The sequence below is a fragment of the Mytilus galloprovincialis genome, chromosome 6, assembly GCF_965363235.1.
Source record: "Mytilus galloprovincialis chromosome 6, xbMytGall1.hap1.1, whole genome shotgun sequence".
In the NCBI taxonomy this organism is placed as follows: domain Eukaryota; kingdom Metazoa; phylum Mollusca; class Bivalvia; order Mytilida; family Mytilidae; genus Mytilus; species Mytilus galloprovincialis.
In genome coordinates, this window is record NC_134843.1 from 100,921,934 (window position 1) to 100,949,283 (window position 27,350).

Consider the following 27,350-nt stretch of genomic DNA (forward strand, 5'->3'; position numbering starts at 1 on the left):
ATTTGAACCTAGTTTTGTGGCATGCTTCTGCTTTAATATTAATTATAACATTAAAATTAAAAATTACACGACAGGGTTACAATAAATGAACAGATAAATGAGAGAAAATATATGACAGAGAAACAAACGAATAATAGCCATCCAAAGGTTACAGGTTCAAAAATATTTTTAAACACCAGACGCGCGTAGCGCTACGTCTACACAAAACTATGCTCAGATGCAAACATTTTGAAAGCCATAACAACTACCAAGTTGAAAATCGCCGAGGACCAAAAGTTTACAGTTTACAAAAGTTGCGAGGCCAAGGTTATCTTAGTCCGTTTCTCTGTGTGTTACATTTTAGTGGTGTGTCGTTGTTCTCCTTTTATATTTGATGCGTTTCCCTCGGTTTTAGTTTGTTACCCCGATTTTGTTTTTTGTCCATGGATTTATGCGTTTTGAACAGCGGTATACTACTGTTGCCGTTATTTATCTGCCTGGGACAAAACGTCATTATTATCAAGAATTATACATAGTTTTGCAAACAGTAACTTTTATAAAATGACTATATAATAGATATACATGATTAAACTAAAGTGGCAACTAGCTATAGAATAAAAAACGAAAAAATTACAAAATCACAGCCCTGTTAGCCATAGTCAATGCTACGCCCAAAGTGACTTCACATGTAAATTGCTAAAACGTGGTCAGAAAATTAAGAACATTTTTATAAAATTCAATATTAGATTTGTATGACTCATCTAACTTGTATTAATAACAGTGAGCATTATAATACTAATTAAAATTTAATTGAAGTAGTAATTAAATAATTAATTGTATTATCTAGCTTTGTGGTTGATTCTTCTGATCAAACTGCAAACCAAATATATAGTGTAAATTTCGTTGATCCAAAATTAAATCTATCAAATGAACTGGATGAGTAGTTATCCCCCTAAAAACACAACAATACAACAGAAAAATACGATTTACAAATACAAACGTTAAAACATTTGAAAAATTCCGATGACAGCAACAAACACAATATCAAAACCAAAGAAATTAGTTTTGAATGGATAAGTACCGTGCCAAGTCTTTAGGCAATACGATTTCACACTCAGAAAACCAGTCACATTCGGGAATAAGTCACGTTCGGTAATAAAAAGATCAGACGGCGTAATGACAAACCACTATTCAAAACGTGATAAAAATTTCCATGGTAAGTTTGGACAAGGATACATCGTATGGATCAACGAATTCGTGATGGTGTCAGTAAAATTTGCGTTGTGTCATTTTTAATTTGTCTTCCTCATAACTATGTTTCTGCGTTAGGAGCACACTCTTGTATGTATGTATATGAAGTGCGTATAGTGTGAACATGCACGAGAATAACTTATTAATTAAGATATGTTAACACCATACGAAGAAGGCTGAGAAATGGGAAATTGATAATTGTTAACGTTTTAATGTATTGATTGACAATAAAGATTATTCATGAATTTGGCCTTCCGAATTATACTATGTTTCTTGGATTGTTATAACATGAACCACACGACGGGTCCCACATGTGGAGCAGGATCTGGTTACCCTTCCCCAGTGTTTTATTGAGTTTGTGTCGTTTAGATTTTAGTTTTCTATGTTGTGTGTTTGTTCTATTATTTTTCTGTTTTTTTTTCGTGTTTAGCCGGGGCGATGTCAATTTATTTTCTATCTATGAGTATGACTGTCCCTCTCGTATCTTTCGCCCCTCTTTTGTGCACTTGGTAAAACAATTATTATTTAATAATAAATTATGAACACATTTTTATATTATTGTCAAATTGAAATCCTAGTGTTTCGTATCATAATAAAAGATTAGAATTTCTAGTTTTTTCTTTTAATTCGCCTTTTATGTTTTTTAATGCCTCTAAAGTGATCGAAATGCTCTTTCGGTGAAGGACATAAGCCGATAACAGTACAATCTGTAAAGATCGTACATAATTATAACTGTAATCTCTAGTGTGAAGATCGGTATACTTCTGTTGTATTTTTTTTATTATTTCAAAATGCTAAATTTGAACATAGAAATCAAATTTCCATGACGACAAAACAATTTTAAAGCTTTTGTGGTTTTTTATTTGCCAAAAAAACATTTACTAACTGTCATTATGGTACTGTTAGCTTAAAAAGTAGTCAAGTATAATTCTACCAAGCTAAATAAGCATAAAAAAGATAAGATCCCTTAACATCATGAACATAACTAAAGCACTCTCTTTAGGGGACTTCTTTTCTTTTTACCTTATCCAAACAAAGAAATGTCCAGTTGTTTGACAATATTGGCTTATAATGTCCTGGGAAGTTTGGTGTCAGTGCGTGGGCTTCTTGTTGGAATTCATTAATTGTCTTAGTTGAGTTCCATAATCCAAACAAATCAGTAACACCAGGAGGATATGTTCCTACTCCAGTCACTCCCTTCATCAATACATAAACATTTGGTGATGGTGCTTAAAATAAATATCATCAAAAGTACATAACCATTTGGTGATGGTGCTTAAAATAAATATCATCAATAGTACATAACCATTTGGTGATGGTGCTTAAAATATATATCCTCAACAGTACATTACCATTTGGTGATGGTGCTTAAAATAAATATCATTAATAGTACATAACCATTTCGTGATGGTGTTTAGAATAAATATCATCAATAGTACATACCTATTTGGTGATGGTGTTTAAAATAAAAAAAACATCAATAGTACATAACCATGTGGTGATGATGCTTAAAATAGATATCCTCAAAAGTACATAGCCATTTTGTGATGGTGCTTAAAATGAATATCATAAATAGTACATAACCGTTTGGTGATGGTGCTTAAAATAAATATCATCAATAGTACATAACCATTTGGTGATGGTGCTTAAAATAAATACCTTCAATAGTACATAACCATTTGGTGATGGTGCTTTCAATAAAAATCATCAATAGTACATAACCATTTGGTGATGGTGCTTTCAATAGATATCATAAATAGTACATAACCATTTGGTGATGGTGTTTAAAATGAATATCATCAATAGAACATAACCGTTTGGTGATGGTGGTTAAAATAAATACCATCAATAGTACATAACCATTTGGTGATGGTGCTTAAAATAAATATCATCAATAGTACATAACCGTTTGGTGATGGTGCTTAAAATAAATATTTTCAATAGTACATTACCATTTGGTGATGGTGTTTAGAATAAATATCATCAATAGTACATAACTATTTGGTGATGATGTTTAAAATAAAAAAACATCAATAGTTCATAACCCTGTGGTGATGATGCTTAAAATAGATATCCTCAAAAGTACATATTAACCATTTTGTGATGGTGCTTAAAATAGATATCATCAATAGTACATATCCATTTGGTGATGGTGCCTAAAATAAATATCATCAATAGTACATAACCGTTTGGTGATGGTGCTTAAAATAGATATCATGAATAGTACATAACCATTTCGTGATGGTGCTTAAAATAAAAATTATTAATAGTTCATTACCATTTGGTGATGGTGCTTAAAATTGATATCATCAATAGTACATAACCATCGGGTGATGGTGCTTAAAATAAAAATCATCAATTGTACATAACCATTTGGTGATGGTGCTTAAAATAGATATCATCAGTAGTACATAACCATTTGGTGATGGTGCTTAAAATAAAAATCATCAGTTGTGCATAACCATTTGGTGATGGTGCTTAAAATAGATATCATCAATAGTACATAACCATTTGGTGATGGTGCTTAAAATAAAAATCATCAATAGTACATAAACATTTGGTGATGGTGCTTAAAATTGATATCATCAATAGAACATAACTATTTGGTGATGTTACTTTAAATAGATATCATCAATAGAACATAACCATTTGGTGATGGTGCTTAAAATAAATATCATCAATAGTACATAACCATTTAGTGATGGTGCTTTTAAAAATATCATCAATATTACATAACCATTTGGTGATGGTGTTTAAAATACATAACATCATTAGTACATAACCATTTGGTGATGGTGCTTAAAATAAATACCATCAATAGTACATAACCATTTGGTGATGGTGTTTAAAATACATAACATCATTAGTACATAACCATTTGGTGATGGTGCTTAAAATAAATACCATCAATAGTACATAACCATTTGGTGATGGTGTTTAAAATACATAACATCATTAGTACATAACCATTTGGTGATGGTGCTTAAAATAAATACCATCAATAGTACATAAGCATTTGGTGATGGTGCTTAAAAAAATACCTTCAATAGTACATAACCATTTGGTGATGGTGCTTTAAAAATTATCCTCAATAGTACATAACTATTTGGTGATGGTGTTTAAAAAACATATCATCATTAGTACATAACCATTTGGTGATGGTGCTTAAAAGCAATATCATCAATAGTACATAACTTTTTGGTGATGGTGCTTAGAATATGTCATATAAAATGTTTTTGAGTGTATTACATCATAAGTTACCAAGATATAATTTATGGTTAAACATAACCTAATGTGTGTATACAGTTGTTTCAGTTGATCTTTCTTTTAAATTCGGTGCAAACGGCAGATGGATAATATGCAACAACCTTGGCTTTAACACCTAAATTACAGGGTTGGTTGTTTTTTTTGCAAAATGATAAACAAAACCTCAGATAATGTGGAAAAAGACAATTCAAAACATTTAGTAAATAGTTCTGTCTTTCATACCTTATAAATTTCAAAAAAGATTATGTGTTCATTTTGATATGATCTTGGTAAATATCTTAATCTGACATCATAATGCTCATGTGAACTTGGTTAAAAATTGACTGTCGAATTAGCCAAGACTGCTAAAAGTGGTGTTTAAATTTAACAATAAATTGTCAGTAAGTTTCACGTTGCTGCAACCCTACCTTCGTACAACGCTACCCTAACTGAAAACTTTAACCGTCCAAATGCACTGCTTTCAAACGATTACAATTCCTTGTTTAGTGAGCAAAATCTAGACCAAAATCGTTACTTGTACTGATGACACCTAAGGTTTGGGAATAAGTTACACATTGTGATGATAACATACTTGTTACTTGTACTGACGAAACTGACGGTTTAGGACATACATTACAGTGTCGGGCACAATTCTGTCTGGCAAGGTCAATAAAAACGTACAAGCATTTGATCCAATTTCTGCGCATGCTGAGGGGTTCTTGTCGACACAAGAGGGTGTAGCAGTTGTCATCTGATCAGCTGAAACATATATATCTTTATGTAGATTGAAGACCATATGTAGATTAAAAAGCATGTGTAGATTAAAGAGCATATGTAGATTAAAGAGAATATGAAGATTAAAGAACATTTGTAGATTAAAGAGCATTTATAGATTAAAGAGCCTATATAGATTGACGAACAGTTGATTAAAGAACATTTGTAGAGTAAAGAGCATATGTAGATTGCAGAGCAGCATATGTAGATTAAAGAGCAGCATACGTAGATTAAAGAGTCTATGTAGATTGAAGATGTGTTGATTAAAGAACAATTGTAGATTAAAGAGCATATGTAGATTGCAGATCATATGTAGATTGCAGAGTATATTAAGATTAAAGAACATTTGTAGATTAAAGAGCATAATTATGTAGATTGAAAAGCATACGTGGATTAAATATACTATGTGGATTAAAGAGCCAATGTAGATTGAAAAACAGTTGATTAAAAAAAAAATTGTAGATTGAAGAGCATATGTAGATTGCAGAGTAGCATATGTAGATAAAAGATCGGCATATTTAGATTAAAGTACAAATGCAGATTAAAGAGCCTATTTTGATTGAAGAACAGTTGATTAAAGAACATTTGTAGATTAAAGAGCATATATAGATTGCAGAGCATATGTAGATTAAAAAGTATATTTAGATTAAAGAACATTTGCAGATTAAAGAGTATCTGTAGATTGAAAAGCATACGTGGATTAAATATACTATTTGGATAAAAGAGCCTATGTAGACTGAAGAACAGTTGATTAAGGAATATTTGTAGATTAAAGAGTATATGTAGATTAAAGAGCATATGTAGATTAAAGAACATTTGCAGATTAAAGAGCATCTGTAGATTGAAAAGCATACGTGGATTAAATATACTATGTTGATAAAAGAGCCTATGTAGATTGAAGAACAGTTGATTAAAGTACATATGCAGATTAAAGAGCCTATGAAGATTGAAGAACAGTTGATTAAAGAACATTTGTAGATTAAAGAGCACAAAATTATGTATATTGCAGAGTATATCTAGATTAAAGAGCATATTTAGATTAAAAAAAAACATTTGTAGATTAAAGAGCATATGTAGATTGAAAAGCATACGTGGATTAAATATACTATGTGAATTAAAGAGATGAAAAATTAAAGTGATTGTGAACGCTATAGGGAAACATTGCTTCCATTTAAGAATCGCCAGCTTTATATTAACATAAATAGTATTTAAACATGGTACACATTTTGACACAATATATTGTTTGAATTTGATGTATCTTTTTTTTCAGTTCAAACCGTATCTTATAACAAATTGATTCAACTATTTTCTTATTACCTAGGACATTAGTTTTCTCAATTGAATTGTTCTGTTATTATTTAGGTCATAGGTTTTCTCAATTGAATTGTTTTCTTATAAATTTGGTAATTAGTTTACTCAATTTACTCAAATGAATGTTCTCATTTTTGAAGATTTTACACTTGGCTAAAGATGCCTTTAACAACTAAATTTAGACTTTGGTAGATGGTTGTCTCATTGGCAAATCTTACTACATCTCCACATTTTTATATAGGGGAAATAGGTCTGTTATGTTTTATGACCACGAGTATAGGTTATCTAAATTATGTACATTTTTCACAAGTACATCCATATCATTGGTAATAAGTCTTGTCGGAACATACTGTTGTCTTTTTACAGTGTTTAGTCCTTTCTCTTATGTTTTATGATCTCATTAATTTATAACGGCCTGTGTTTCAACCTTATATATAGTATCATAGCTCGTCACTAACTAACATCTGATTGCTGTGTTTTCATAAATGTGGAACGTCTGTTTTAATATTATAAAAACAGAGATTTTCATTCTTGCAATCTATTGAAGAATACAAAACACTTTTAGCAGTACAATGAATAACGAATAACATTTTCAAATTTTGACAAATCTTGGAATAAGCAGGGAAATTAATTAATTTATGTGAGTGTTTCCTTTACTACAGCGATCAAAGCAAAAACAACTTCCTAATTATTACATAAAAGAAGGACGAAAGATACCAGAGTGACAGTCAAACTCAGAGATTGAAAATAAACGGACATCCTCTAAAACTTACCACACATCCTACAATAATATTGACAGTTTTCTTTAGCCCATGGTACATACTCGTTGACACAAACCTTTTTACCATATAAATCACAGTTTGGAAGTTTATCTTGACATACATTTGTAGGTGTGGTCATACCAGGCTGAGCTGTAAAAACATTGACAATTATTAATACTTAGGTGTCATCATAGCTGAATGTACTGTATTAAAAACTTTGATTTCAAATGAGAAAGATAAGGCAAAATCTTTTGTAAGTAATTACAGTTTTGTATCGGAGTGTAAGTTATTTCTTCACAGGATCTGTTTTAACCATCAACATACACTGAACGAGGGGCCACAGACACATTGAAATTGTACATTTTATTAAGCAAACAAATGTAGCTGAAGGTATAATCCGGGAAGATCAAATCGATCCAAATGGTTCTCAATAGCTGATCATGGTGTCAAAATAGCACACATAAAACTCATCTGAAAATTGTCCGTCCTTTGCATTCATTGCTTTGTTTAATAGCTTATCTACAGAGAATTGAACATGAATTAGGAATTCTCTGATTACATGACTGGTTTAAGCTGTAACAATAAAAACTGATAAGTAATCTTTAAATCAAAGATGTAATGAAAAAGAAACAAATTTATATAAAAAAATGTCAAACCAACATATCTAAATTGATTCGTTTGGTATGTAACACCAAATAAGTCAAATTCACAAATGCTAATATCTATTCAATTTAGAAACAAGAATATGTACATAGTAAACGGATGCCCTACTCGCACTATCTCAGTCGACTGTGAAATTTGGGTCAAAATTCTTGATTTGAAAGATCATACCATAGGAAACATGTGCACTAAATTTCTAGTTGATTTGACCCTATCTTCATCGAAAACTATCATGACAAAAAAAAAAAAAAAAAAATGAAACGGACACTATCCGTTTCTATATTCGGTAGACTGTAAAATCAGGGTCAAAACTCTCAATTTGAAAGATCATATCATAGCAAATAATGTTTATTAAATAACAAGTTGATTCGACTTCAACTGCAAAACATAGTATAATATAATTTAATTCAATAATAATTAAATTCAGTTATTGTAATTATATAACTTGGTATGCCTATTATTGATTTAAATTGACGGTGTGTTCGATTCATTTTATACTGGTCACTTTAATATGCTAATTAGTTCAGCCCGCGAAATGTTAGTCCGTGCAATTTACCTCGTGTGGTTTGGTCATTTGGATTCAAACCTTACACGGAGCTTGACCACAGCTATAGAATTTAAAACACAGAAGAAAAGATGAGTATTCTTTTTTAGTTTTAGAATTAAGCAATATTTTATAAAAAATAATAGCTCAACAATTTAATCTTGTTTTTCTTTCTTAAATAATTTTAACTTTGTTAAATGCTTTAAATAGTCGTGAAATTTTTCTTTGGTGTTATAACTGAATTTAAATTCTATCATTGCGTAAATTGTCAATCTTTTCTTGGATATTATTTTATATTTATATTTGTAAATTGAGTAGATGGTTATACTTATTGTGGGAGTTGTTATATCTAATTGTTTAACTGTCTTAATACGCTAATGAACATTTACCATGTTATTTATTCTTAATCGAAATCCAAATCTTGCAGCGCGAAGTAACCGGTGAGTAAGCCACATATTAATTTCAATATAAATGTATATATAAATTATTTTTAGTCCTCAATATGCATGAAATAGGTGCCACTGGACATAAAGAAAACAATCTATGAATCTAGGTATGGCAACGAATGCTCTTCACATTCAATGCATTTTGAACTTCAGTCCTGAATGAGATTGGTTTACAGATTTCACTGTATAAATATTGTAACCGATATACAGATATGAATTTACTTTACTTTTATACATACAAGTATTTTAATACAGTGATCTGACATAATTATTTGTTTGAAATCTCAATTTAGCTTGGGAAAATCATGAGTGAATTGAAAAATGGTAGAATTGCGGGGCCTTTTTATTATCGACCTATTTCTAATCTACGTGTTTGGAAAATAATTTTAGAAATTATAATGGCATTTCTTATATTTTGGGTGACAAGTGGTTGTCGAGTTCTGTTTTAAATCTCTTTATCGGTAGTGCAAGAGTTACTCAAATACTTGGCTTACGTATCAAATGGACTAAATTAATTTCAAAACTTTAAACATAAACTAAACCTGTATGACGTATGGCCATGCCCCGTTTCACATTTAGTTAATATTAGCTGACATGTTTAAGGATGAATATTCTTATTCCACTGGGAATGCGTACCTTCCAGGCATTAGGTTTAATCATAAGATCAATGGTTTATTGGACAACACTCATTCTTTTATTGTTCAAAAGATGCTCAGTGACATAAGCGACACGTCTGTCGTAAGCCTATTACTATTGGTATATTAACTAGACTTTTAGATGCGCTGAATTTAGTTTGTTATTCAGTATATGAAACATGTTTATTCAAAGCTTCATTTTCAGCTAGAATTTTGGGTTTCTTAGTTTTGGAGAAATTGCAAATTCAAGTTTTAATGAAAATCTTATTGTAAAACGATCCAAGATATAATTTGATGCTTATTCAGGGTCACTTATTATAAAAGTTTATTCTTAGAAAACAGATCAGCTGGGTAATTCAGTAACGACAATTCTGGCAAAGAATAAACTAGTTCAATTTGTCCTGTCCGGTTGATGTCGGACTACATTGCCATTAGACACATAGATGATGGACATTTTCATACACTTTAAAAAAAGGTTATGTAAGAACAAACCTTGTATAGTTGAAACACTTAATTTCAGGGTACCTGAAAGATATTTGGGTAATTGGCTCTTTTATTGTCATAGGAGCTGTCATATTAAGCTTATAGGTGCATCGTTCGGATTAGAGATAGTTGGGTGTATTCCTAAATCAGATGCAAGGAGCTCTGAAAATGTTATTTTCTTTAAATTTCCTCATTGTTTGGTTTTCCTTTACAATGAATAAATTAGCTTAGATGTTGACAGTATTGCATTTTAGCTGAGGTTTATGTTGATGTTGCCACATGAATATCAATTTAATGAAGTTCCAAAGTATTGAATATAAGGTGATGTTGAAGTTTTTGATGTTTGTGTTGAAGTTGATAATAATGTTGAAGTTGATAATAATGTTGTAGTTGATAATATTGAAGTTGATAATAATGTTGTAGTTGATAATATTGAAGTTGATAATATTGAAGTTGATAATAATATTGATGTTGATAATATTGAAGTTGATAATAATGTTGAAGTTGGTAATATTTAAGTTGATAATAATGTTGAAGTTGATAATGATGTTGAAGTTGATAATGATGTTGAATTTGATAATGATGTTGAAGTTGATAATGATGTTGATAATATTGTTGATGTTGAAATTGATTATGATGTTGAAGTTGATAATGACATCGAAGTTGATAATGATGTTGAAGTTGATTGATGTTGATTCTTGCTGTTAAATTTGTCATGCGGTAAATTTTATGGCGGATTACAATTTGTGCAGCTAGTTACTCAACTTGTAATTTTGGCGGAATTTACTTTAAGCTGCTATGGACTACCCAGTGGCTCCTGATATAACTTTGTTACTGCTGGATCGCCCTTCAGTAATTCAATCGTCATCAAGTTTTGATTGACAAGTTGATTGTGTTTCTTTCTTGCAATAAATGCCATGACAAATTTACAGCCAAATAAAACCTAATTTCTTTAGTGATTTTGATTAATAGTGTATTTGTTGGATTCATTAATTACATCATGAGGTCAAACAATGAGAATATAGATTTAAACAATACAAGTACACTTACATTTTATCTAGGCCCCCCTTTCAATCTATGTGTGTATATATATGTATACAATAACTAGCTATATATAATGAATACATACCACACTTTCCACAATAATGTTGACAATTTCTCCTTGCCCATCCATCATATGGTGGTTGACATATTGACTGGCCATAATTCGCACAGTTTTCTATAACATCAGTACATCCAGGGTGAGGATCTAGTGATGATATGGTGGGTGTAGGGGTCACAACACCGGGGGCTACTGTTGTTGGAGTTCTACATTGCAGTCTCTTACAACACTGACCGGATACAGGTATAAGTTCACAGAGAGAAGGAAGTCTGGTGAACTCTGGACATCTGAATTGATAAGACATAAAAGTGTCAGGTCAAGTCAAACATAAAAACCAACTGGAAAGTAGGACGGACATATCATGCGTGTCACTGGAAAAGCATTGCTTGTTAACACTTCAATGTAAAGATTGCAATGGAACACAATTGGGTAAAAATTATTGTCGTGGAGTTATCTTCCTTTGTCCATTCTTTAGCTATATCTACTTTTTTTAACAAACAGATTCATAAACCATAATTGACCATGTACAACTTCCAATAAAATAGTTTTCTTGACAAGTATGGTTTAGACATCATTTTAAAACTTGAATAAATATTATTATATTGAGAAGAAATTTTCAATTAATTGCTGAGCATGAATAGGGTCTCAAGTATTTTATTGTTGAGACAAGGTCTATAAATATAGCTATCAAGCCCATAACAATAGGGTTAAATATTCAACCCAAACAGAGGAATATTTGATTGGGGCAGATATTTACAATAAGTCACCTGTTGTACCCTTCGTTGTTTCCCTAAATATCAAATGTGTTGTCCACATTCCAACAAGTTCCCTTGGTTATCCCTCCTTTTTATGAACAAAATTTGAATACTTTTTTTTTTAAATCCTAGAAAACTATAAAAATTCATTATTTAAAAACCTTCATTTTCGTTGGTTAAATTTTAATCAGAGGTTTACAATAACATGAAATACTAACTGTTCAGTACACTGATATCGTCCTGTTTTACTATCCAAACATTTACAATGGAAATCACAACCATCATCCCATTCATCACCAGCTTGATGTAATTGTCCTTTGTACATACAACCCACTGTAAACACAACACAAAAATAATTCAATTATAATAATTTGGTGTCTATAGTCCCTTTAATTATAAAAGATACAAGAGGGACAGTCATACGTATAGATAAAATAACAAACTGACAAAGCCATGGCCAAAAAAGATAAAAACAAACAGACAAAAAAAAGTAAAACCGACACAACATATAAAACTAAAGAGCATGGAACACGAACCCAACCAATCATTAGGAGTTTGATCTCAAGTACTCCGGTAAGGTAAACAGATCCTGTCCCACAAATAAGAATTTGGTAGCTCAAATATCTGTCAATAGTTACTTCAAGTATAACAATCTAGTAGCTCAAACAACTGTCGATAGTCACTTCAATTGCAAAATCAACTAAAATGATAAGAATAAAATTCACTCTAAAGTAGTTAAAAATATGATATACTACTTTCATTTTTAAAACTTTCTGATAGACCCTATTTTGTTGAAGAAAATCATGAAAACTTTAAAATAGCGTTATATCAAGAACAGTAGTATAATAGTCATAAATCGATTAAGCAATAACATATTCGGGTCACAAACCAAAATCGAGGGAAACACATCAACTATAATATATGCAAATGAAACTTCTTGTTAAAAAATTTAAAAAGACTGCCTCATAGGAGCAAAATAATTCTGCTTTCCCCTTTTTGTTAAAGCTAGAAAATTATCCTTTCTCCTTTGTAAATAACTGAAAGTGTATGCAATGTAAGATAAAATTAAACAATCTTTGGCCTCAAAGACTTTTGATAAAGTTATAGAACTAATAATGCAGGACCGGTCGGGAACAGCATACCAAAAAGTAGTACATAATTTATATAAAACACAATAATTCCTACGCATAGCTGTATCTTTCACAATAGGTGAATTATTTTGGTAGATTTCGTATAAAATGAAAGCTTGTGTCCTAGGAATAACTGTAGAACCCTTATGAAAGTTTTTTTTTAATCTTAATGAAGGGTATGGAATTATAATAAAAGGGTTCGTTTGCCTTGTTGTTAAGATCAGAAGTACCGTGTTTGGTACTATGAAACTTCCGGGAACCAGTGCGCTCTAATATGCAATCAAAGGTATGTTGAATTTTTCAGCACAAGTTAGGATGAGGTTAAGATTTTATAAGAAATGATTGCCACTTTATCATGTTTATTTTAACTTACTACAAATTAATGCTGGAAATTGCAGAATTTGACAAAGAAAGCAATTGGGCTCTGCATTAGTAGTTTTATACCTCAAATGAGCTTATAAAATTTAAGAAGAACAATAAATATGTCTGGGATATAGTTATTTCATGAAATAAAGCTGGCTTCGCCGATTTAATTCATTTCCTCTTTTCAGTGTTTCTGTTGTTCTGTTGTTTTTCTGTTATAGTTGATGTGTGTACCTCGGTTTATTATATGTTGTGACCCGGATTTGTTTTCTTTTTGTCAATTCATGACTATTAAACAGCGCTTTACTACTGTTGACTTTATTAAAGGTAGTTACAAATATCTTCATTAAAATTATATTGGCTAATTTTTTTATTAACTTTGACCCTTTGATAAAATATAAGAAAAAGATCAAAAGAATGGAACCACACATTTAATCGGAAAAATGTCATTTGATATGTACATGTAGCAGTTTAGTATTCCCTTTACAATACAACATGAATCAAATTTTCAGCTGTTTATTACAGAACTACCTTTCTGTGGTGTTTTGTAAAAAGAAAAATCACAAAAAAAATAAATCCGAGGAAAATGTTATCGTAAAGACCCTTATAAAATGGCAAAATCACATGACAAAACACATCAAACGAATGAACAACAACTGTTCTATTCCTGACTTGGTTCAGGCATTTCAAAAGTATAAAATGGTAGATTGAACCTGGTTTAATAGCGCTAAACCTCTCACTTGTATGACAGTCACATCACATTCCATTATATTTGCAACGATGCGTAAACAAAATAAACATAATTTAAATCAAAATATGGGTACAGTTATCAAAGGTACCAGGATTACAACAGCAGTCATTACTGTGTTACAATATTAAAACAAACAATCATTTACAAAAAAGCACTAAAGCATCTATCAATTTAAAATAAGCAAATGCTTTGCTTCGCGTGTCTGACGTCAGAAAATGTACACGTCATTTAGGATGAAATTTTGTCTTTCACTGTTTAATAATTTTTTTATTATAATTTCACATACGAAATAGTGGTATACAGGGTCAAAAAATCAAAAGATATGTTAAAATCAATTTCAGAAATAAACTGAGATTTAAAATTGTCCAAACGTTCTTTCGAATTTTTACGAATCCACATATGATGAATACCATTACGAGAGTACAATAATTTTGTCGTTTGTCTTTCAAAGTATTTTCAAATTTAAAATAGACCAGGAAAATAAGGCCATATAATAGATCAATAACATAATGACGGGATCTTTTAAAGTACAGATTCACGTTATAAGAACCAAAGAAACACAAACAGTCGCGTATACAAAACACACCAGCAAAAATTAAAGATAATACAAACACATTGACGGGATGTACCAGAACCGAGCCACGTCAAATTGATATCACATAAAACAAACCAAACAGTAAAACTGATATTAGGAATATAACAAAGAACAATGAAAGAACAATATAACACGTTGTTAAGATGAAAAACAACGTCAATACGCAGAATCTATACATCAAGACCATCATGTACTATTTGTGAAGTTGATACGGAATTTTTGTCAACAAGATCTTGGTACCTTCCGATGAATTTTTTTAGAAAAAGGACGAGACGTTCTTAGAATGGGGCAAGAGATTTAACAGTTATGCTGTTATAGGGTAATTTTTTTTTTTGTGATCTGTTATTCTGAAAATGCATTTGCTGTTAGCTGTTATTGTCTTATTCCTTGTTAGTTGTTAAAGGACTATTTGTTTTGTTATATGTTATTGTGATAATGTATTTCCTGTTAACTGTTATTAAAAATTGCCGGAATGTTACCAATTTTGACAGCCAAACTTCAGTAGAAAATGAAGATAATTGAACATTGTGACTTGGAAAGAAAATTGTCTCATTTTCACTCATACCACATCTTCTTATATCTATTGGGGTCGTTCAACTCCTGTATTTGCAGAAGTATTCCATTGTCTATTAACATATATTCAGATGTATCATTTTGTAAAAAAATGTGCACAAATTATAATTTGTATCTTGTTTTTGTTCACGTTTTGTACAAATAATAAAAGAGTTAGATTCTTTTCTAACTTGTACAATAACATATAGTTCGGATTTATAAAAAAAAAAATGCGTTGGTACGGTCCCCCTATATAATTTTTATTCAATGACCATATATTAAACTTTATGTTGTACTTTTAGACCACTGTCCCATGTTAGTGGAGTATTTGGCGCCAACTGACATGTTTAACCTTGCCACATACTGTATGTGCCTGTCCAAAGTCAGGAGCCTCGTATTCAGTGGTTGACATATGTGGCTGTGTTATTACGTTTTTTTGTTCGTAATTTTTAAGTACTTAAATTAGGCCGTTAATTTTCTCGTTTGATTTCTGTTTTACAGCTGTCATGTCAGGGTCTTTTATAGCTGACTATGCGGTATGGGTTTGCTCATTGTTGAAGGCCGTATAATGAGCAATAGTTGCTAATGTTTTCAATTGGTCACTGTTTGAGAGTTGTCTCATTTGCAACCATACCACATGTCATCTCCTTCAGATACTTATTTACAAAATACAAAAATAGTTGGGTATCATTTGTATGAGCATGTGAGTGAATTGGGGAATTAAATTATCTTTCGCTTTTAACGTTCACATCTATAAGTGCTACTCACTTCTTTTCATTTACATGAAAGAGAACCCCGAATATCAGTTTTTTAAACTTTTTAACTGTAGAAATTCAGAAACTGTTGCTGCAAACAAGGATGCAGTGTCTTTTTAAAACAGCTTCAATATAATTTCTTGACAAATATCCTTTTAAAAACCTACAGTTGTTCCAAAGCGGTACCCAAATTCTCCATATTCAATAATTTCTCATTAGATACATGATTTATGTTTCACTAGTTGTTATTCAAATTGTCACTCGGGCCAATTTCTATTATATTAGCAGAATAGTAATTTTAGGTAATTTCTCTTATATTAATTTATCAGAATTATTTGTACATGTAACTGGCATACATTTATTATGGCATTTGATGTTTTCATCTGTTTATTTTTGTATGTTATAACTAAGGTTTATGTGGTCATTGAATAAAAATTCTGTAGTGTGCATCAATGTTTTTATAACGAAATCAATACTATATATTGCTTTTCAGAAGAAAAGTTCTAAAAATCAAATTAATATAAGGTGTCACTGACTTCTTTTTCTTAAGAGAAAAAAATAAAATACCAGACCACAAAAATTGATCTATCAATTGCCCTTGATTATAAAATACTCCTTTACAAAATCAGAAACTTGTAATTTTGTTCAGAAAATCCAACATCCATACTATTAATTTTTGTACAAGTTTTAAGTGCATTTAAATCGAAATTTGTACTTATTATAACTAAAACACAACATATATAAGGTGTTTCTGTTAAGATCGTATGGACATATTCCTATCCTCACCAGGTATCCATGTTTTCCTTTTCTTGATATAAAGAATTATTCGAATTTGAATTTTAAGTATATTTGGTGATAATGGTTTTGGTATCCCCATGCGTACATGAACAATCCAAATCAATTATCAATTCAACAAAACGGAAAACATACGGCAAGGGATTCCTGATGAGGATCATAATCAAAATATCTTCACAATATACATATCTCTGTTAAGGCCTAGCTTGGTCCACACAACCAGTTATATAATAAGATCTACTGGATTGGTTCTTGACCGTACTGGTTGTAAAATTTCATTCACTGTTACCTGTTTTTATCCATTGTCATTTCTTTGTTATCTGATTTAAGCCAAATCAATTTACTGTTTTGCTGTGATTGGAACCCCCTTGACCCTCCTCAATTTTGACATACCCCTGGTTCAACACCTTTTTGCTAAGACACTGGTGACGTTTTACAGTCTGAGTAGGAACTGCAAGCTCTTGTAAAATCCCATATGCAGGTTAAGTTGGTATATTGCTACTAAGTACCACCTTAAATGCTGGTCAAAACCAACAAAAGAAACAAGTTCAATAACTATAATTAAATCTGACTTTATCTCCAACGATCTGTATAATTTTGAAAAAGAAAGTCTTACATCCATCAACACTGGTGGTGTTGACTCCAGGTTTATAGGATACTCCAGGTCTAAATCCTGAGAATCCACCAGTATATGAACCAACAACTGGGAATTGAGCATTAGGCTTCACAATTGATCCATCTTTGGTGACACATTGAATTGTTTTACAACATTTGCCCATTACGGTTGTTGTGAAACACTGTGGTGGTAAGTTATTGTATGTTGGACACCTGATAAAATAAAACAGAAATGTGTTGAAAAACATTGACAATTTGTTTTTTCAATATTTGTAGTCAAACTGCTGAAATAACAAATATAGTCTCAAGATCAACACATATCATATTGAAATGATACAACAATTCTTTATAAATAAATCATGGTAAAGTATCCTATGGAGCCTTTGTTTTGTACATGGGTTATAGCTTCAGTCTAAATAAATGTTATTTTCCACCATTATCAAATGCACCTTTCCGAGATGATAACATGAATAAATGGGTTATATATTAAGGATTACTTAACTTCAATAAAGCCATTATTCTCAATTCAATTTCCCCATTTGGCCACAAATCAGATGGTGCGACACTTCAGACATGAGACTAACAAGATAAAAATAATTGCTGGCCTTACACAAATGTTGTTTTCTTACATTTCAGAAATGGTAATGGAGTTATCAGTGAATCAGTGAAAGGGCCAGATCTGAATGGCATACAAAAAAATGTTGGGGTTATTTTGTATGGAATTAAGGGCTGAAATAAAAAAAAAACTCATGTTTGAACTTTTGTTAATATCAGAAAAAAACTGTTTTGTTCAGGTTACGTTCGATAACCATTACCCTCTAATATTCATTTGAGGAATGAAGGTTTATTGCATATAACAGGATAATGTATAGTTTTGAAATGAACAGACTGATTATCAAAGGTATCAGGATTATAATTTAGTACGCCAGACGCGCGTTTCGTCTACATAAGACTCTTCAGTGACGCTCATATCAAAATATTTATAAAGCCAAACAAGTACAAAATTGAAGAGCATTGAGGATCCAAAATTCCTAATAGTTGTGCCAAATACGGCTAAGGTAATCTATGCCTGGGATAAGAAAATCCTTAGTCTTTTGAAAAATTTAATGTTTTAAAAAAAGGAAATTTATAAAAATGACCACATTATTGATACTGACACTTTATTTACACTAAGACACGGTAGCATTGAAAGCTCTTAACCAAAATGGTTTCATTGAACTCGAAAAAATTTGAAAATCTGAAACAAAAAAGAAATACAAAAAGTTTCTATATTTTCAAGGGCTTTTGTTTACCCTCGCTGCAATGAGTCACATTCCTTTAGATACATCTTAAAACTGTTCTTATACCAACACTCACTATGAGATATCTTCAGGTTAAAAAGTAAACCAGTGCCTTGAAAATTTCTAAGCTAAACAATGAACAAACTGTAGACTTTAAAACAATTTCAGTCAAGACCAACAAGTTTTGACAAGTTTGATTCTGAAATTTGAAACTAAGACCTGCAAGGGTATTTTCCCTATAAATTTGAAGAACTATCGTAATAAGCAACATGTTAAGGATCTATTGTGTACTGGAATAATCCTTTGAAACTATCATTGAATTATTTACCAGGGTTTACATTCATAATATCCAGTGGATCCATCAACACAGGTACAAGTAAAGTCACAGTCAATATCCCAGGACTCTCCCTTGTTGTATACTTTGTTCTTGTATACACACTGATCTGTATATATAATACCATAATAAATAAACTATAGCTTTCCCTTGTTATATACTTTGCCAGTATATACACACTGATCTATAAATAGAATACTACGGTGCATTATCTACAGCTGTTCTTTGTTATATTTCAATGCAAACTAATGTGTAAATAAAAAGATAGAATAAAATGAGCAAAACCACGTCCTTGTACACAAACAATCTGTACATAAATTATCAAAATATGAAATAAGATTTTTTACATGTTTTTTTTCTTGTAAACAAAGTATAGGTTGACAAATGGTCAGAATTAACTTGTAACCACATTACTAAATTAATTAAACAAATGTTCAAAATAAATTGTTGTTCAATGTGTGTAAGTTTGGTATTTATATACGGATAACTTTTTATAGTTCTTGTAAGCACAGAGTAAATGTGCACACTATACAACATTTTTTTTCAGCAGACATGATAGTTTAGTACAAATGCTTTTTGCTACCTAATTGACCAATTAACTCAACTAATTTAAGTAGAAAATTACCATACACTGCAGCGTTCTGTATATCTTTTAATAATACAATTAAGGATGGAAATGGGGATAATGTCAAAGAGACGACAACCCGACCGAAGAGCAGACAACAGCCGAAGGCCACCAATGGGATTTTATCGTATCGAAAAAAAATCTCCCACCAGTGGTGGTCCTTACCTGGTCCCTTAAGAAAATTGTGTCCTAGTTCAATGAGAATAGACGTCCCACTAAACTCCTAAACATATAAATGAAATAGAATTAAACAAGACGAACAAAGGCCAGAAGTTTCTGACTTTAGACAGGCGCAACCATGTGACGGGGTTAAACCTGTTTTTTTAAATCTCAACCGTCCCCTATACCTCTAGCCAATACAGAATAAAGAAACACATAGCAATGAGCACAATGAAACTCAATTGTCAAGGACTTCGAGTTCGATTTCAGAAAAGTGTAACAAAAGTAACTAAGCAAAATGATACATAAATTATCAAAGGGCTACTTGCAGTTACTGACAGACCAGCTCCAACCCTCAATTTAACAGATTGAAAGATTATGTCTTTTTTATATGAAAATCAAGTACAATCCCTCCCGCCAGTATTTACACTGTTGATAAGATAAGTCCATTTTGAATTTAATTCTACTTTTCATCCTATGACTTATATCTAATTTGATTAGAAGGGAAATTCTCTCTCATGAAATCCACTAGTTTTATTTGCTTAATATTGCAGTTCCATTTTCTACATATAATATTGAGAACAGAGACTTGACTAAGGTTCATGATTGAACTTGTTAAGATAATTTTCTGTGTGTCGTGGTTATTTTCCTCTACGATTTACAAATCGTGAAGTGTACAGGATGAAGGTTTACATCAAGTTTCTATGGATACCAAATATTATATCTAGGTTCGATTTGATATCTTCCTATTGCGATTCCCCCAGTTGTAATGTATGTGAGGTACGAATTTACCTATAGTCTAGGTAAATGTAGTTCAGAAGCCAGGAAGAAGATTAGGTTTTATCGGGTATCATCGAGCTCTCCTAGAATTACTTAAAGTTGTAATCAATTTAGGGTAAGGATTTACTTGTACACTAGGTTAACTTTCTACTGAGAACAGATATTTGATGATGTTGGGTGGGATGTCCTTCTCATGAGATTGTTCCAGTAGGATTATATGTAAGGCTAGTACTTACCTATTTACAGCTTATATATAATAATATAGGTAAATACTTGCCTTACATATAATACTACTTTGATTTGACAAACTGATTGGTCATCTTTCCCTACTAATATTTAATATTGCAAATGATACCAAAATTTGACTAATATTAATGGTTTATCTTCCCATGCAATTGAGTTAACTAACTATTGATTCCAAAGAGATGTGATAAGTTTGACGAAGTTTCCTCTTTTATATAATACTACTAGTGGTATTCTATGAAGGGTAATGATTAAATTTTAAGTTAACTTACTATTGATTCCAGCGATTTGATCTGGTTTAATTGGATATCCTCCTCCTGGAATTCCTCCAGTACTATTTTGTGAGGGGTAAGGATCAATTTGTATGATTGACACAAGACTTGTTGGAGCTGGTGTTTGTGGCAAGCCTATTTTTGTTGGTGCTTGATTGGGTACAAGCTGAGGATCTGGGTCCATGATACCAAATCCAGGTATATCACAACTTAAAACTGGACAACATTGTCCTGGTACCATGTTCTTTTTACAGTATGATGGCAATGCTGGATAAGCTGGACACCTTAAATAGAGTTGTTACATCGAAAAGGATAACAAAATACGTCAAGGATGGACACCTAAAATAGTGTTGTTATATCGAAAAGGATAACAAAATACTTCAAGGATGGACACCTAAAATAGACATCTTAAATAGTGTTATATCGAAAAGGTTAACAAAATACTTCAAGGATGGACATCTTAAATAGTGTAATAATATTGAAGAAGGATAACAAATACTTCAAGGATGGACATCTTAAATAGTGTTATAATATTGAAGAAGGATAACAAAATACTAAAAGGCAAATTCAAACAGGGAACATCCATACCATATACACTAACAAATCTAACTGCTATAAATCATCGGAACAAGTGAAAACAACTGCCATATTTTTTATTAAGAACCGGCATTTTTAAAAAGAAAAGTTGCGGATTAAAGATGGTTTGATAACTAGTTGAACCTCCTTCTTATGACAGTTGTTTATAATTCCAGTTGGCAGAGATTCATGATTCCTTATTGATCTGCGTTCAATTGTTTATATAGTAATGATGACACCGGTGACACAGAGTGAAACTATTAACATTGTTCGATTTGAGGTTTACTTGACATAAACCTGTTAAGAGGCAATGCCAGAGAAAACCAGGCAGAACTTGGAAATTTTGTTCAACCATCGTATTTGGATACATGTGTTTTTGTATTGTATGCTCCTTGTTTTGTTTGGAAATGATATTTTTAAAAGTCATATTTTCAAAAAAAAATTGATTTTACAGTAAATTTGGCTGCTTATATAGGGAAATACGGGTAATAATGTCTCAACAAAAACGCCTACAAAATAACAACTAATATATTTTCTAAAAGATGACCATGAAAACAACAGGAAATGATAATAACATCCCTGGTATCTGTTGATATGTAAATGTGCCAATGCAGTTAACTGTCTGGAAACAGCAGTTTATTTTAATTTTTTTGGTGTTTAGGCATACCAAAAGTGATGCTCTTCAATTCAAAACACGATAAAGGTTGTAATGATTTGAAGGGAAAATGAACTTCTGTTGTATATTTTTATACATAATTGAACATGTGTTTAAATTATCTAGTATGTGAAATGTTCGGTATGCTGTACAAAAGAATTTTGATAAAAGACAAAATACTATAAGATATTGTTTAGACTATGAGGAATTAATATGTAACTACGAATATAACTATGATCGTGACAAAGACATTTAGGAAGATTTGGAAGTAATTATTCAGATCCTATTTTTGAAGGTATTTAATTTATATATAGACAATCATACTTGGATATACATCTGTACAGTCCCTTTTGTCCGTTCAAACATGTACATACATAATTACATTCGTCATCCCACGACATTCCCTGCTTGTAAACGTTGTTCTTGTATATGCAGGCTTCTATAAGACATAATTACAAGTCTTGCTTCAAATTTTGAATTCATAATGCACTCAGTTGCGATATTTTGTAAATGTGTTTAACTTTGATATCTTATTAAACATATGGCAAGATATTATAATAAACAAACTTTTTTTAAAGGAATATGTATGATTATTATTTGAATGTATGCAGGCATCAATTTAAGAGACACACGTTTTTATTTTATAGAGCAAGACAATTAACTTCTCCAATACTCCTCTTCTATCTTGCAAAAATTCTTAAATGCGTGTGCGGTCCTTGGAACATCTACATAATTTGCCATGCAGCGTTTTTGATGAAGATATATTTTTGAATAAAGTCAAAAGTTTGGATTTTTAATATATTAATTTACCGTCTTCAAAACTTTTTCATAATTATTAAAGTAATTATCTATCTATTATACTAAAACGCCGGGATTTCAGTTCTAACAATAGGAAGTACATGTGCAAGCAGAAATTATATCAACAACTGCTTTATTCACTTTGTGTGTAATTATTTGCAAATTGACTGTATTATTACTATATTGGTGAATAATTTTACTGTTCACCATAGACAAAGAAGTATCATAAAAATATAAAAAATTATAGACTTTGCTACCTTGTAAAGCATTTGGATTCTGTCTGGATCCATAGAATACAGAATGTGTTCCTATAGGAACAAGATTAAACTTTTTTGTAGGAATGTTTCCTGTGAATTTGTTTCCAGTGATTGGAGTATAGGCTCCACAGTCTGGAATTTGACAACAGGAATCTGCTGGGTCTTGTTCTAATGTACAAATTGATGGTAAGCTGGAGTAAACTTTACATCTGTCAATATACAAACATAACATGGTCTTCATAAAGATGTCAGAAAGTTATTTTTCAAAGTCAACGATTTAATACAGATGTTGTCGAACTTTCAGTTCTAGGATACCTGTATAATAAGGTGATCGAATGTATCATGTATTCTCTATAAAAACTTTTTAAAAAAACCTAGGAAACTTTGAAAACTATCAAATGTATACCTAAATGTGGGACTCAATATATATGTTTTCTATTTGTTTTGTTTTTGATAAAACAATAATAAAAGAAAAAGATTTACAAGGAATAAAAGACGCATTCAATACAACAGTCTGACATAATGCAAAAACTCAGTAATTGGATTATATGTGATTTAAGCTTGAACATGATATATATGAATAATTGCTTCTTACGAATTTACCTTGTTACAGTTATAAAGTTGGTGGGTGGATCGTTAAAGTCACAGTTTACATATCATGACAGTTTACATGCTTTATAGTTGAACACATACTGTAGATATATGTGCATTCACAGGTATCAGCACATTTGATTTTACCTGCTGGTACCGTTGTGAAAATTAGTGTTAGGATTTTTGAAGTCACAGGTAAAATCAAATGAATGTTTACCTTATAATACAGTTAAAGATAGAAGTTATGGAGATAGGTTTGATGACTTTAGGCTTAACACGTTTCATCGTATATTAACCTTTTTGCCTTTTTTCTTGCTGTACGGTTATAGAAGTTGGTAATATAATTTTTACATTCACATGTATAACCACATGGTAATTTACCTTGCTGTACAGTTATAGAAGTTGGTAATATAATCTTTACATTCACATGTATAACCACATGGTAATTTACTTTGTTGTACAGTTATAGATGTTGGTAATATAATCTTTACATTCACATGTATAATCACATTATAATTTACCTTGCTGAACAGTTATACAGGTAAATCCAGAAAAGTGCTTCGAACGCTTTGAAATTATTAAACGGGTTGTTTTCAATTTGTTTTTATAGAAGTTGGTAATAGTATCTTTACATTCACATGTATAATCACATTATAATTTACCTTGCTGTACAGTTATAGAAGTTTATAATAGAATCTTCACATTCACATGTATAATCACAAGCATCGTACCAGTGAGAACCGTTAGAGTGTTGTGAACCGTCAATGTAGACACATACCTCTGTAATAGTTATATAATAAGGCACATAACGTATGTCACTTCAGTAAGTAACAACCATACAAAAACTATTTTATTTCTGTTGAGTTATAAAATGAAGTAGGCATTTTGAATTTTTTAGCTCTATATTTTCTAGTAATCAAATTTTCAGTCAAAGAAAGGCTGAAAAAAACCAATCGAAAACAAAAACAAACAAAACAGTCCGCAAATCAATCCACAAAAAAGAAGAACACAGCTAAAAATTGTGATGATGTCAGATGCAGATCTGGATTAACATCGGTCACCTGTTCTGTATTACTTAGGAGTTGTTAAATAAACAGTAGTATACCGCTGTTCGAAAGTCACAAATCGATTAAGAGAAAACAATTCCATGTTACAAATTTTAACTGAGGTTAACACATCAACTATAAGGGGGAAACAACGAAACAACAGAAACAATAAAGTGCAACAAAATAATAAAACGGTTGGTTGGTTGAACCTGGTTTAGCGGCTAGCCAAACCTCGCGTTTGTATGGCAATGTTAAATATAAAGCTCAACGATAACTATACATGGCAGTACGAATAAATGCAAAAACATGACGGACAGAGAAATACACAAATAAACAATACAATAGGACATTTTGACATGCTAATAGTTCAAAGGCACCAGGCTTATTACTTATTACACCATACTTGGGTTTCGTCTACATATCAAAGGTATGAGGCTTATAACTTACTTTCGTCTACATACGACCCACCAGTGACACTTAGATTAAATTAGTAAATAAAGCCAAACAAGTACAATGTTGAAGAGCACTGAAGACCCAAATTTCAAAAAATTGTGCCAAATACGGCTAAGGTTATTTATGGTTTGGATAAGAAAATCCTTATCATTTAGAAAAAAAGTGTACTTTTGCAAACAGTAAATCTATAAAAATAACTATATAATTGATGTTCATTGAACAATATTTGATATGAATTACAATTACAACATCATAACTAAATACATTATTGTTGGATAACAAATACCCTGACATATACCCCGACACGTCGTATTGTAATGCGAAATAATACTCATCAAAACAGTCACATTTGGGAACAGTTCACGTTCGGTAATTAAAAGAAAGACTATATAGTGTCCGTATAGTGTGAACATGAACGAGAGATAAGGTGATAAGTTTAATTCAGTGATGGCAAAATCAACTCAATGATGACGGGATTATGGTAACGACAATTTAAAGTAATTAAATGTTATCACTTTTTCTATAAGTTCGGTGTAATTTAGAGCTTGATGATTACTAGTATTAGGAATTTAAACAACCATGACAAGCCCTCAAACGGTCGGATATTCATCAGAGTTTAGTATGTTATTTGTACATGTTTCTATTTAAAAAAAAAACACCTTTTATTTGAGTTGTACATAATTATTTGAAAGCAAAACTAAGGTTAGCTTACAATCATTTCTAAACATTTTTAGATTTAAGAATGATAATGATACATATATTACCTTCTGTTTTCGATAGACTGTCCCCCGTAGTTACTAAAAATATATTAAGAAATAGAAAGAGTTTGCAAACCATCCTTCAAAAGATTAAGCCAATAATGAAACTAGTTATTCAATAGTAGAAGTATATAAAGAGTTCGTGAAGTATAATTCCTGTTATACTTGCTTATCATTCAGGAAGAGAACCATATAAATGATGTCATCTATCACCGAGATAAAATTTTCGAAGATTGGAACAATGTTTAATCCACTACCAACGTACTGTAATTTACTTTCACAAAGTATTTGAACTTTTCAGTCCGTTGTTTATATTTCCCTAATCCTGGCCTAAAATAATTATAGTGTCCACCTACACAAGTTCAACAGTTCATTTAGCCAGATAAGAAACTGGACAGTGAAAGGTTCTACATAGGAAACTGGAAAAGTCCCAATTCATACTGTTCTATTAAGCGGTTAACAATCTGGAACAAAAAAAATGATTGTGATTTATTGATCGGTCACCGTATTAATCTCCTAAAAACCTAATGAGTTAAATGCATTATTTTTGTAGTTCTATTTTTCACCCAGAGCAAGGGATATACATACTATGTGTTTAAATCAAAATAGAGTAATTGATCGATATAAATCATCTCTTCTCCTTTTCCCTGCTTTTTATTCGTTTTTATTTTGTGTTGTCTGGTGACTCTGTACGTCACATTACCTTGTGTAAGTTGATAAAAATAAATCATTTATTGATAAGGCACAGGATCAGGTTGGCATTTTAATGTTAATAAGCATATCGTAACTTATGTATATACTTAGTTTGTTTATTATTATTATTATTTATAGTGGATTGGGAAACACGTTTTACAACTTATGTTAATCCCTTTCCACTTTGCGGGTACGAGTGCTGCCTTGTAGCGGCATTAGCCTGCTCTTTTTCAAAATCTACAAGGATGTCTTGAACGTGCAAGAGATCTCTATTAACACGGGTCAGCCATTTATTGTCCCCTTCCGACGGACTATCATCGTTTTCTC

General features: G+C 31.2%; 1 protein-coding gene across 1 annotated transcript in view; it reads right to left on the reverse strand.

Annotated features, from left to right (window-relative positions):
* The window catches only part of LOC143080963 (uncharacterized), a 47,327-nt gene extending 20,750 nt beyond the window's left edge, over nt 1-26,577 (reverse strand). The window contains exons 1-12 of the mRNA XM_076257164.1: nt 26,337-26,577; nt 24,736-24,853; nt 23,483-23,691; nt 22,752-22,866; nt 21,197-21,480; nt 19,112-19,226; nt 17,505-17,716; nt 12,166-12,280; nt 11,220-11,479; nt 7,335-7,472; nt 5,158-5,235; nt 2,254-2,459 (exon numbers count right to left, since the gene is read on the reverse strand). Of these exons, the coding sequence (XP_076113279.1) occupies nt 2,254-2,459; nt 5,158-5,235; nt 7,335-7,472; nt 11,220-11,479; nt 12,166-12,280; nt 17,505-17,716; nt 19,112-19,226; nt 21,197-21,480; nt 22,752-22,866; nt 23,483-23,691; nt 24,736-24,853; nt 26,337-26,409 (1,923 nt within the window). The 5' untranslated portion in view covers nt 26,410-26,577. The remainder of the gene's footprint in view (nt 1-2,253; nt 2,460-5,157; nt 5,236-7,334; nt 7,473-11,219; nt 11,480-12,165; nt 12,281-17,504; nt 17,717-19,111; nt 19,227-21,196; nt 21,481-22,751; nt 22,867-23,482; nt 23,692-24,735; nt 24,854-26,336) is intronic.
* Between the last annotated feature and the right edge of the window lie 773 nt (nt 26,578-27,350).